Raw genomic sequence first — 13,459 nt, forward strand, 5'->3', positions numbered from 1 at the left:
AGGGTTAGAGGTGCAAGAATTTCCGGATGATATCAGCGATAACTTCGAGCTTCTCCTTCAAAAGCAATTTAAATTCATGTAAAAATAATTTTTTATGACAATCATTAATTTTGTTCCCGAATTTTTTTTTTTTTCAGTTTTTCATTTCCTCTAGCTGAAAAGTGACAGTGCGAAAAAGTGTCGGTAATTGTTAGTGAAACTACATAAGTAAGTGGAAGGTTACAGATAACGTTGCTGTTGTCACATTTGGATCATCCTTTTTGCAAGGTGTTGTGGATCCTAACTAAGGTGCTGACGTAGTACACAACTTTTATCTTGTGAAGGTAAACTATCCCTACTTTAAGGACTACTCAAAATAGAGCAGAAGGAAGCAATTGATGAAGCCACAATTTTTAGTCACAATTTTTGCGATCAGTTAGAAGTTATGCTGAGATTTACCTTGTAATCCGACTGCCCTGGACATCATCAGAAAGACAATTATCAGAAAAACACAGATACAAACGCAATGCATGTCAAAAAACACAACTTCAAAAATTTACTTGTGTTCTGAACTGAATGCAGAGCCGGATCTGACAAGCTTTTCAAACCAACATTAAATCTGATCTATGGTTTATTTTTTTTGTTAAGAGAGCTTCTTTTGTCACCCATAGCCAATAGGAATTCGTCTGTTGCCAATCACGACCCACGTGAATTGTGTCAAAACGGCCGCCCATTGTTTGTTCACAGCCGGTGAAGTATGGTTTTATTACTTTGCTAATGACTACACACCTGCCTTTCTCTTCCACTTCTTTTAAAAAAAACCTTCCTCGGAACTTGCCCCGTCACCGAGTATTTCTGCTTGGTTTAAACGCAACATACTTGATCGTTACTTACGTGATCTTGCGGTGCATTTAAAACACTAGTCTCCAGCTGTCCTAATTGTCGAAGCCGGAAGGTTTCTGCTGGAAGAAAAAAAGGAACATTTACAAAATTTTAAAAACAAGCAAACACGTTATATATCAGCCCACGCTTAGTGTAAAAGCTACTCTATTCATAAGAATAATACCAATGTAATTAAAAAAGGACATTTTGGAATTATCGCACAAGACGAACACTAATAAAGAGGATAATAACTATAAACCTTTCACTACTCTATGCTCCAATATTTTGAAGTTTGATGCTATCTTCATCTTTGTTCTTTGTTTTTTTCCTCCGTTGGTTGGCAGATATTTTCCATCTGACGTATTTTCGCATCAGCTTTTAAAGCCTGGAGGCTGAAAGCGTACTTTATAAAGAAACGCATTTGAAGCTTCGACTAAGCGAAAATCGGACTAACTCAGTGTAGATTCTTCCTCGAACAATTCTTGCCAGGTTCAGAGAACTTTTTTCCAGAGATTTTCATAATCTCATATTATCTTATGGGTGTTACTGACTAACTACATTGGTGCTTTTCATCAGTGCACATCAAGTGAATGTAACATCCCATCCATTACTGCGAAACTTGGATAAGAATTAAGTCATATCGAACGCGATTAACAATATCATCCAAGTTGCTAATGGAGATGTATACCTGAGTGCTAACTGCAAATTTTCTCCCTCAAACCTTCGCTTATCGTTTAAATTTTTATGGCATCTGCGTTTCGTCTCTGAACCTGCTTTATATGACAGAGCTAAACAAAAAAGACCGAAATCCCATCAGAATACCACCGATAATTGTGTCTGATCAATCACTGAAAAAGGTATTTCATGTTATATGTGGTGATATTTCTTGTTACCTTGAAGTCAGTTCATGACTGAATTTGTCGACTTTCATGCCACAAATGCGATATCAAGGTTACAAATTGATTCCGATATGTAATTTACACCTTGGTCCATAGGATGGTCAGCTCAATATAAACGAAAAAAGTTATTTCAATAAAGCACGATACGAAGACAGTGTCTAATGCATTGTGGTTTCAAATGGCGTCCCTAACTTTTTATTTTCCTAATGATGCAGTCGAGTCTATATTTTCTATCAGAGGGTTCCTCCCTACTCCCGGTTTTAAAGCTTTGGAAATTGCCTTATCGTTCCTCTCGCTAAATTATTTCGTAAATCCATTGTTGTGCTGCTGGAAAATTAGAGACGTGAGACGTGCAGCGAAGGTCACAATGAGTAACTTGTTGTGCGTTTCGGTATCCACCACTTATTCTTCGTAAGTAACTGTGGATTTAAAACTATCAAAGTTGCTGGCTTGCTCATTACAACTGGCACTTCATGGATCAATTGAAAAAAATAAGTAACGAAACGAAGCAAGGAAACGCTATCCTGCGGGTGCCTTGGAAAAACTGGAGAAATTCGAGGCTATCGATGAAATTAGACCAATGGTTTTCATAAATTCAAACACGCCTGAGGCAGAAGAACTGGTAAAGAGGGAAATATCAAAAGATACAATGATTTATGAAGAAACCTTTATAAACTTGCTGGCGCATTTTTTCGACTAAGAGCAAACTGATTGAAAAGCTTAGGAAAACTACTACTTCGTCAAAATAAAGATGATGCTTTCAGCATTGAACTTTGTTTTCAGTTATACTTAAGGTTATTTATGGTCAAAGTATTTTTCCTCCCAAAAGGATCACTACCTTGCACAGTGGTAAGAGGTGAGTGGGGGGGAGATTAGTCTCCTGCTAGGGCCACCCTTGCCAGGCAAGTCAACAAGTAGAGGCCAGGGCACAAGAGTGACAACTCAGTTCCGTAAAAAGACGTAAGACGTAAGACGTAAGGAAACAGCAACTGAAGGAACCAAGACTACCAGGTGTAATGGGCTTTGAGAATGACGGGATCAAGGCAACTAAAACCGAGCGGTCGATGGGATGGCGAAAGCAGACAAACGGGCATCAGTGGAAAACTTGGTAACGGAGGCGGAGCACGCGGCCAGCAGAGAAAAACAGGGTATGTTGTATAAGATCACTAAGATGATTTGCGGCAAGAACTCTGAAACCAATGATGCCCCCATCATGGACAAATAAGTCGACTGCTTAGAATAGAAGCAGAGCAAGACGCCTGGTGAGCAGAGTATGTCAGTAAAGTGCTGAACAGACCAGCGCATGCAATAGAAGCTGACACTCCAGAGGCAGAGGCAGAACTCGACATAAACACTGAACCGCCATCAAAGAAGAAACAGATAAAGTTATACGGTCTCTCAAGAAAAGAAAGACCCCTGGCCAAGATAACCTCGATACAGAACTGTTCAGGGTAGATCCAGTGGCTGGGGTATGGACACTTCAGTCCCCTCTTCACAGCTTTGTGGGTAGGAAAGAAAGTTTCAGATGACAGGTCAGAGGGAGCCATTCTAAAGATGCGAAAGAAAAGCACCCTGAGAGACTGCGACAACTAGCGGGTAATTACCCTCTTGTCAATTCCAAGAAAAAATCTTGACAATGATTGTCATCAAGCGGATATCAGATGCAGCGGAGAAAAATCTCAGGAAGGAATAAACAGGGTTCAGGAAAAGACTGGGATTGCTCCAACCAGATCTTCGCTCTACATAACATAATTTTGTGGTCTTTTAAAAGTCATTTGATGAATTCAGGCAATCACATCAGTAGGGGAATACGAGAAGTCGAATCATTTTTTTAAAATCATTTTTTTAAAACAATTGTTGGATGAGGTTTTTGTGATCTCCGGAATAATCAAGGTCGGCTTTGATTATTCCAGATATCACAAAAATTGTTTCTAATAATTGTTTTATTATACACTGAACGAAAAAAAGTTGGTCACGACAGTAAGTGGACTTTATTTCTAAACGTGTAAAAATATACAAATCAGCAAGCAACGCAATGCGCGCGAACTTGACACGATTACCCTCAGAAATCATGAACTGCGGTCAAACATGACATTATTACCCGTGACCTTGAGTTTCGTTCAAATGATTATTTTATAATCTGCAGCTAGGTGACACCCCAGGTTCTGATTTTTGAAAATTCACTGTATGCTTTCGGCCAATCAGAAAAGAGATAGTGAATTGAATGTATAATAAACTGCATAAGTGGAGAAAAATAGAGTGCCAATTGGTACAAGAACGCCTTAAGTAATAGGTCAAAACTCAGAAGGTTAAAGTAATTACAAGCAAACAACAATAACAAAAAGGTAAATATCAGTATTATAGAAGTTCGTGCGTTTCGGAAAGTATATTTGGGGACTGACATTTAGAAATCAGATTCAGTTGATGAGCTATTTACTTCTCTCTTTTGGTTTGTTTCTCGCTGCATTTTCTAAAGCGCCCCATATAAGTCGCTTAGAACCTCTACGTTAAAAGGTGATCATTTATTTTCATTCCTGCAATTGGGTCGCTACAGGCTAAATTTCATTCCTGTCCGTTCATGGCAATGAAGTGAAGGTCGGTTTCGTCACACTGGCTTCGGGAACATTGCATTGGAGATCCACTAATCGAATTCCAAGCGACATGCATGGGTGGATCTGAAAAGTTGCAGGTTGCTGCAACATACCGGTATCTCACATCACCACTTCTAGAACTCCGCGTTCTTACTTTCTACCTAAAATCCAAAAACCTAAAAACCCAAGTCCACACATCGTCTTCGCCTGTAGTTGCCCTACCGAACACATTTGGCGCTCTTTGGAAAAAATTATGGCACCTGATGTCAAATCTTTACCGACCCTCTTCAACCTTACCTTTCTTGCAATTGGGTAAAGTTCGACTCCTCTTTTCTCCTAGCTAAGTGATTCATGGAAATTGGGAGGGTGCTCTTTTTCGCTGGCTATCATTACAGGGCTCTCATTGATCGCATCTACACTCAATCGTTCGAAAGGGTTCTTAAATCAGGTATTTTCCTGATCGACATTTTGGAGAAGGCAATAAGTGTGCTTCAAGTTATTTTTGCATATTTAACGTTGTTCTAAAGAACTACTAGGAAAAAGTTTTACTCCACTGCAAAGTGCCCGCCTTATCTATTGGTTATATTGTCTTAACATAACCAATAGGTTATGTTGAGACATAGTTTATCCGTTGTCTAATGGATATATAACACATAGGTTATCCGTTGTCTAATGGATATATAACACATAGGTTATCCGTTGTCTAATAGACTTACCTTGCATTTTAGCTCACGCCTTCATTTAAGCTGGCTCTTTTCTAGATGTCTCCTGTGACGTAGGTTACGGTAATTTAATGTGAGGTAAGGAAAGTGCTTTAATTAGGATATGTGTAGTACGATGCTGCCCAGCTAGAAACACTTTTCGCTGCTTCTTTAAATCCTAACAGATGCGCCAAACATGACAGCATATTCGTGCAATGCAAAAAATCTATCATAAATATTATGTTACGGCACTCTGATTCCAACATTAAAGATCCAGAATATATTTCTCTATAATTTCGGACATGGAAAAGAGTGACAAGTCCTGAATGTTAGTTGTGATGGAGCTGGGGACTTCTTCAGAGGATTAAAGGATTTCAACCAATCATCTATTGGATACATTACCTTTGGGGTCATCAGTGGTGGGTGATTCCTTCGATGATGTAGAAACTTAGCCTTTTGAGAGCATATTTTTACCTGCTGAAGCACAATTTCTACTTTCCTGGCTCCTTAGTCGATGGTATGATGAGGCTCTATGACTTTTTTTTTCGGAATGAAAGTCAAAGGCCCTGCTAAACTTATTTTAAACTTTGAAGGAAATTGTGGGCAAATCTTTTCATGGGACTGTTAATGAGCCTGATATAGCTCGACCCCAAATCGGTAAGATACACAGCACGATGATTGACTGACACAAATTTTAGCCGCACATTTTTTTTTTTTAACAACTGACTTAATCTGACTGTAAACTGGCCATCATAAAGAGTTTCTAAAGCCATCACTTTAAGCGTTATGCCTTCATCAGGGCGAACAGGTGATCAAGGAACACTTTCCGACGTTTTGCAATCCCGGAAAATAACTTACTAGTTGCTGTGGTTAAAAAAAATTCATCCCATTCCTATGTTTTGAGTTGTTTCCATTCCCTGTCACGAATCCCATGTTCCCACGACAAAGACAGGCCAATCCCAGTCCTTATTTTATCCTACAGGACCCACGATACATATCTGCATTCAGAGGATCTTTAGAGCAATATTTGCCATATCGAATGGTACCAGTCTCAACGTGCTTGTGGAGCAACTATGTTCGCTATGTTCTGTCATATATTTTCTTCACCCCAAGAACTGAAGAACTGACAGCAGATGACTCGTTCTAAGACCCTACCGACCAACATAAACGATAGGCACTGGGAAGGAAAATGGCCGACAAGATGTCGTCGACATGGAGAAGACTTTATGTCGATAAATTAAAGGCAAGGATTCGATTAGATTTCACTCTTGCAAGTGGACAATCATTTAGATGGAGGGAAACAGCGCCTGGGGAATGGACAAACGTGTTATCAAGCTACGTGTGGACCCTTAAACAGGACGAGAGTGGTATTTTGTATCGTGTCTACGAGTCAGTTGTTGTAAAGAACAAACGAATTTTAAAAGAAGTTCGTAAATGTCCAGAACACAGTGTTAGTTGTTACTCAACTGAAAAACTACCTCAGTCCGATGTATACGAGTGCATTCTACGAGATTACTTTCAGCTTGGAGTCGAAACTGAATCGCTCTACGACGAGTGGAGAGCCAAGGATCCTCACTTTGTCAAAGTTTCAGAGAGTATGCAAGGCGTTCGAGTTTTACGACAAGACCCAATAGAAACTCTGTTTGCGTTTATATGCTCATCAAACAATAATATCCCACGGATTAGCGGAATGGTTGCAAAACTTTGTCATGATTATGGAGAGAATCTTGGAGAAATTGATGGTGTTTCATACTATAGTTTCCCTGACATGAAAGATTTGAATGGGCCAAGAGTTGAACAGCACTTGCGAAGTATTGGGTTTGGGTATCGAGCAAAATTTATAAGTCAATGTGCAAGCTACATTCTTGAACATTATGACAGTAAGTGGTTGGAGACCCTAAGAAGTGTGCCATATGATGAGGCCCATGAAGGTGAGATCTTATGTGTTAGACTTGTGTTCTGTAAAGCTGGAATCGACCATTTCTATGCATACCAGTCACTTTAAACCTTAATATCAGCTTGCTTATGTCTTTATTCATTCAGGAAAAATCAGTTTGATCAACTGATTCGTTTTAATATGTTACTTCTGGCTGGTTAGGTCCTTCAGCCCATATGTGAGGGTAGTAGAGGGGGTCCTGATCCCATTTCACACACATATACTTTAAACAGAATTTCACATGTCAGGGTAAACCTCAAATGTCTCCTCTTGTGTGCAAGGTTTCAGAGAAATGTTGAGGTTTTCTCTGAATGAAGTACAAAAATTCACAGTTTATGTATATTTTAGGAGCCAAATTATGGCTTTTGCTAGTTAATAAATGGATGAATTGCTCTTGCCTTTTGGTAAAATGCAGATATCACATATTAATTCATGAGTCAGCTACAAACTCTTTGCCACCCTTATATGTGCTTGTGGACTTGGATTGCACAATCCACCTCAAAATGCTCAGCCTTATATACAGTGGAAGCTCACTCAACCTTTTAACTTCCAAAGTCTGACTTTTTCCCTCCAGCTGCTCCATATTTCTCTCTGGTTTGTTAAGGGAATGTTCTCTGAGTAATTATTTGCTTATTCTCATCACCTGTTTGATGTCTAATGTATCGATATAATTTGTAAGTAACTTGTCATCACTTCTGAAAGTGAAAGGGTTGTGAGTATCTCTTAGAGGCAGAAGGGTTAGTTCTGTGGGTACATTGCCAATAAGGAAATGTTTAATATGTGTCCTTTGATGTGAATCGTGTGGCCACCATTTTGGATTGGAGTGCTATGTAATAGAGAGATATGTATTTTTGCCCATAATTACCAAACTCAAATATTGTGGCTGGCCAGATTAACATATTACATGATTAACATATTACACCAACTTGTGCTCTCCAAAAAGATGCTTGCATTCAAGGCCTTTGGTGGTAGCTTTCCAGAAGCATTCTATGTGTTTTGATAGATTACACAGAGAAGAACTAAAATCACTCCTGATCTAATTTAACAGGGTGAACTAAAACACTGTTGTTGGTACCCAGACGATTTTTATATATAAGTATTCCAATTTTCAACTTGTCAACTTCATCAACTGGTGCTGTTTTTGTTTTTGTTTTGTTTTGTTTTTTAATTGTAAAAACCAGCGCTTTGTAAGCTACCAGGTGTGGGAGCCAAGGTTGCGGATTGTGTTTGCCTAATGTCATTGGACAAACATGATGCTGTTCCAGTGGACACACATGTGTGGCAGATAACTGCAAAACACTACATGCCCCAACTTGCAAGGACCAAGTCTCTTACTGCCAAGGTTTATAAGCAAATTGGTAAGTAGACTAGAGTGTGAATTGTTAGGGGTGAGGAATTCATGAATTTTTGTATGTATTGACTATGCGGTATGGCTGTATAGGAAAATATTTGACTCCAGAGGTCTCCTGATCCAAAACATATTTAAAAGTTTCTGCAATTGCAGATAATGATTCATGTTGAGCTTGTAAATCAGTTTATGCCACCTTTTTTCTTCAGGTGATCATTACAGGGACCTGTTTGGGAAGTATGCTGGATGGGCACAATCGGTAATGGTTTTTGCATCACTATTTCTCAAAATCATAAGCAACAATACTGAACAATGGTAGAAATCAAATCTATTCTTTAGGAAATCAGGGTACTTTTGTTAAAAATTAACATCATGCATCTATGATGCTCATAATCATGCAGTGCAAAACTCTGATATGTCACATAAAATCTTTTCACAACAATAGTTAACAATTAATTTGTAAATACCTACAACCACGCTGTGTCCTTCTTTTCTCTGTTGCAGGTTCTTTTTGTCGCTGATTTAAAGAGATTTCAAGATACTCAAACTACCAGTTTAACAAATTTAAACTCAAAATCTGCCAAGGTAAGGAATACACAATTTGCTCTACATAATGAATAGAGAATTTAGAAAAGACAACGATTGATTTTCCTGTATTAATTTAATTGAATGAATCTGTGTTGGTGAAAGCGTCGTTATGTTGGATAGAAATTTGAAATTCAAGTGTAAAGACTAAAGTATCTTATTTTTAATATTCTGCCTTAGAGGTCTATGGAATCCGATATGCCGTCAACAAGCAGCTCCAAGCGTCCCGCCAAAAAGAAAAAGAAGAACCGGATATAGGCTAAAAACAAAGATTTATTTTCCACTCGTCACTCTCTTTCTGAGATAGTACTGAAATCTAGTCCACGCTAATCACGTTAAGGTTCTCAAGTTCTCCTACAACTAATAGAAACCGAAATAAGTAAAAATTTAGTTGGATATCACTACGTAAGAGATTATGAACTGTTCATAATCTCTTGCTACTTAGCCATTAAAAGATGGTGGCTTCATTTGTCTAGATATTTTGAAAATTAGCCATTTTATCACCTTTTGGAAATAGAATGCAACGTACACCATAAAAGATGTTTAACTACGTTCGTCACCCAATGAGTTGAGTCTTGAGACTGGAGAGCATTCATTTAACTAGGTTTCTTCACTTTCGTGCCGTAGAATATCGCCTTTATTGTATGACTTATTGGACGCCACACTCCAATAAAAGCTGCATACTCTTCCCCCTTTAAAAAAGTCTATGTATTTCTTTTTTAAAAAAAATTATTTCTGCATAAAGCTTGCCTTCCCAGAAAAAAACTCAGAGGGGCCACTATTGAACCCCATCGTAAGTGCGTTCTCAGAGGGATATCGTGAATAAAGCATATGGTGATTCCCTAGTATTGCGTTGTGCATCCTGTTCCGCAAACGCACCCAATCACGCATGTGCTTTTTCAGGGAAAGGAACGATCGGATTTCTTTTGAACAAGGGCTGTCTTATCTTTTTTCCCTGTAAACCTTTTCCAAAAGAAAAATGTAAGCGCGAAGAAAGCCTTGAAGTGGAAGCATTCGTAGTCATAACCGTTCAACACAATTGTGTTATCAAGATCACGCACGCACCACTCGTCGTGACCTGTGACTCTACTGGGGAAGTACAAGTTGATTTTTTTCGCCTTGGCAAATAAGACACACCGTTCTAAATCTTTCAGAGTTAGTTCAAGGATTCCTGCTCTTGCTTAAGTTTGCGTGAACCGATGCAGTTGATACACCCTTCCAGAATGTGAGCTATTCGTGTAATGCATATGTTCCTAAACGGGTTGAGATTATATCACATTTCAAATCACAGTCATGCATGCGATGAAGTATGGGGTTAAGTTTAAAGAAAACAAGTCTACTTGGACCACAGTCTATGGATGTTTTTGCTTAACTACATTTGAATTGCTCTGTTAAAAAATCAGGTAAAATAACACTGTACGTATTCTTGTTATGGGAAGGGAAAGTTAGCCACTATTAGGCAGATGATTCAAACAGGAACAAGAATAACTTGCTTGGAAAGTTCCCTAATTCAGGAGAATAAAATTCAATTCTTGACCATTTAGGTCTGTTAATTATAGTTTTACAGCAAAACCAGATTATCATCAGCATTCATTGTTATTTTTCACTACAGTCAGTTACTCTATTTATACAACAAAGATAAAAACTTCTTTTATAAGGTTATTCAGTATTAAAAGTATGGCTCAATAAGCGTTCTGCACAGCTGTTAACATGCCATGATTAAAGCATTTATCATTCATTGGTCAGACCAGCCCATAATTGTCTGTCCTGAAAGATTTGCAATGGGCTACTTACAACTAAACAAAAGTTCTGCGACGTACATCTCATTAAATTTTAAAGATGGATCGTCAACACGTAATCAGGATACGTTTATAATGATTATAAACTTATCCTGATTAGGCGTTCACCCTCATTTAAAATAAATGACAAATACATCACAGAGCTTTTGTTTAGCTGCAACTAGTTCGTCTTTGATTACTGCAATACGTAATATTTTCCAAACTTAAACGTTAGGCGTCGTGATAACTTAAAAGTTTTTGCAAAGGGGACCCAACATCTTCTTTTTGAAGGTAAGAACATGTTTCAGTTATACCAAGCGGATTCACTTACTACGGTATCAAACAAACAACGATATTTAGAATACTGATCATCGTGTTCTAAGAATTCTGAAAACATTAGCTGATTACAGCGGAACATGTGTTGCTTACTCAAGTAACACCTGTTCATGTCTCTGACCTACCTCTTCTAAATAATTGCAATGATCGTCTAAAAATGCGACCTGTTTGTGGAAAGTCTGAACTATGACCTATTCATACAGCAACCAAGACATATTTATCATTAAAACAAACTCAATCCAAACCAACGCAGGCCACGGTGAAAGTCAGAATATTGTTCCATTTTTCTGTTTTGAATTTAGCGTAAATTTTATTCATATTTCTTTTTCATGACTACCATTAAATGTATTTAGCGTTATCGTTAGCGTTAGCCCACAAGGTTTCCTTTCGCTTTCGTTTCATGAGGGTGTGCAAATTTTTCAAAGTAATCTGTGTTTTCAAGTGCATTTTCAGAGTTATTAATTGCAGAGGAACCACACAAAAAATGAATCTGGTTATGTCAGTAGCAAATCGTACAAATGCTTTAAGTAGTGCCTACTAGACACAGTCCAACTGATGATCTGATTGACTGGTACGCAAGGGATTCCTTTTCTACGTGACAGAAACAGATAATTGTAAAACACGTCCGTGTTCGTCAGGGATATGTGGGAAATGCCAACTAGCGAAACACCGAACGCAATTAATTAAAAACTCAGTGAAAGACCACTTCAGCCGAACACTTCCGAAAGTTGAAAACAATTTTCTCGCGGCTGGTCTCGACTCAGTAAGTTTGAAAAGGACAGACTATCATGCAAGGGAGACTCTACTGCACAAACAAAACAAAGTGGAATAAATGCCAGGCTGGCTGTTTAATCAATTTCTATCATGTTTTGGATATATCAGCTGATATTTTCCTCGGAACCCTGACCTTCGGTGTTGGGGTATTTTGATAATTATCTTAGCGCTAAAGAACAGTTCCATGACATCCATAACACACTAAAAGCCTAAAACGTTCGAAATTGTTCATTGGTCTAGACATAGCAGTCAGTATATGTGCATATGCCCTTGTATACACCAGTGAAGCCCATATAATTTCACGCAAGAAACAATGAAATAAAATACTCGGAAAGTTGCCCACAGGCCCCCATGAAAGCTTCCACTAAACCAACCCGCCACCCCCCCTCAACTACCACCACACATACCCCTGCGGCGGATAGGGTTTATGTTTACTGGTTCTGGTCACAGACATTATTATAACCAATTAGGAACTTAAATGTAGCCTTTAAAATTGTCCCCATTTTATCAGTAGAGTCATGGAGTGTGGTAGGAACGATAATGGCACACACAACAGAAGTGAACTAAACTCGGATGATGATACTAACGGACTGCACAACGAAATCACCACCAAAGATGTTGTGCTAAGGCGACCCTTGCACACATACCCGGCAACTTCAAGTGTTCGTAAGACAGCCTATAAGCACGGTCTCAGCGCGCACGTCCCGCGTCCAGGAGGCTTTAGAGTCAGACATGGATTCCTGGTAAGCCAGACAAGATCATAATTTCAGAAAACTATGTCGTCGTGAAAAACATTTCAAACCTATCTATTCTTAAAAATGGACACATGAGCCTATAAACTATCCTACACCAGCTGTTTGTCTGTTTGTCACGGAAAACAGTGGACTGCTCTGTGATTATTTGGACAGAGCGATCCGATTCTTTTCATCTTTTCAAAGACTCATGCTTTGGCTTTTTTCAGAAGCGTTGCTCTCGGAAAAAAGCTTTAGCTCTCCATGAAGGATCTGTAATGTGATGTTTTCATTAGAATCTTTTGTAAAACATCGACCACATAATGAGTTCCCCCCATCCCAAAGATAGGTCCGCAATGGGCACACGCGTGAACGCAAAATTGCATGCATGGAGTAAATCCCACATTATTTCGCAGGTTTCATTTTCTAGTTGGATTACATTAGCATTTTCTAGTTGGGAGGAGTGGATGTCAGACATCCGTGTAAGATGTTAATCTCTTGCATTTGTTATATTACCACTCTTTATTCATTAGAAGACATTTCATCTGGAGAATTAAAATTTAGGGCCATGTATTGTTTGATCGCGTAGTCTGAATAGTCCCAAGAAGAGTTGTTTTCGGTAACGGGAACAATCTTATTGGAAGTAATCATGAGAGGCGACTTTGATAATTACTTCTGCTGATGAGGGTCATCAGACTAAACGATCAAATGTTACCACCGACAAACAAATATTCGAGATGCTGGCAAGGTGTGGGTATTCCCACACAAGAATAATTATCTCTTACATGTCCGGTATGCCCATGTTTTTCTTTTGTTGTGGTAATGTCTTTGACTGGTACAAACTAAAAACTGAGAGTCTTTCTGTACTTGAAGATCGTCCAAAGTTAATGGGTGCTAATCATAAACTGTGCGTATTACT

The 13,459-nt window shown here is 38.6% G+C and overlaps 1 protein-coding gene across 1 annotated transcript; it reads left to right on the forward strand.

The window, feature by feature from the left end:
• The first annotated feature begins 6,235 nt into the window (after nt 1-6,235).
• On the forward strand, nt 6,236-9,607 carry LOC131773929 (N-glycosylase/DNA lyase-like). Its single transcript, XM_059089901.2, has 5 exons — nt 6,236-6,983; nt 8,170-8,346; nt 8,546-8,595; nt 8,841-8,921; nt 9,102-9,607. Exons 1-5 carry the CDS (start codon nt 6,242-6,244, stop codon nt 9,177-9,179), a joined length of 1,128 nt encoding a protein of 375 aa, XP_058945884.2. The 5' UTR covers nt 6,236-6,241; the 3' UTR covers nt 9,180-9,607.
• Nucleotides 9,608-13,459: the final 3,852 nt, after the last annotated feature.

The sequence above is a fragment of the Pocillopora verrucosa genome, chromosome 13, assembly GCF_036669915.1.
Source record: "Pocillopora verrucosa isolate sample1 chromosome 13, ASM3666991v2, whole genome shotgun sequence".
In the NCBI taxonomy this organism is placed as follows: Eukaryota; Metazoa; Cnidaria; class Anthozoa; order Scleractinia; family Pocilloporidae; genus Pocillopora; species Pocillopora verrucosa.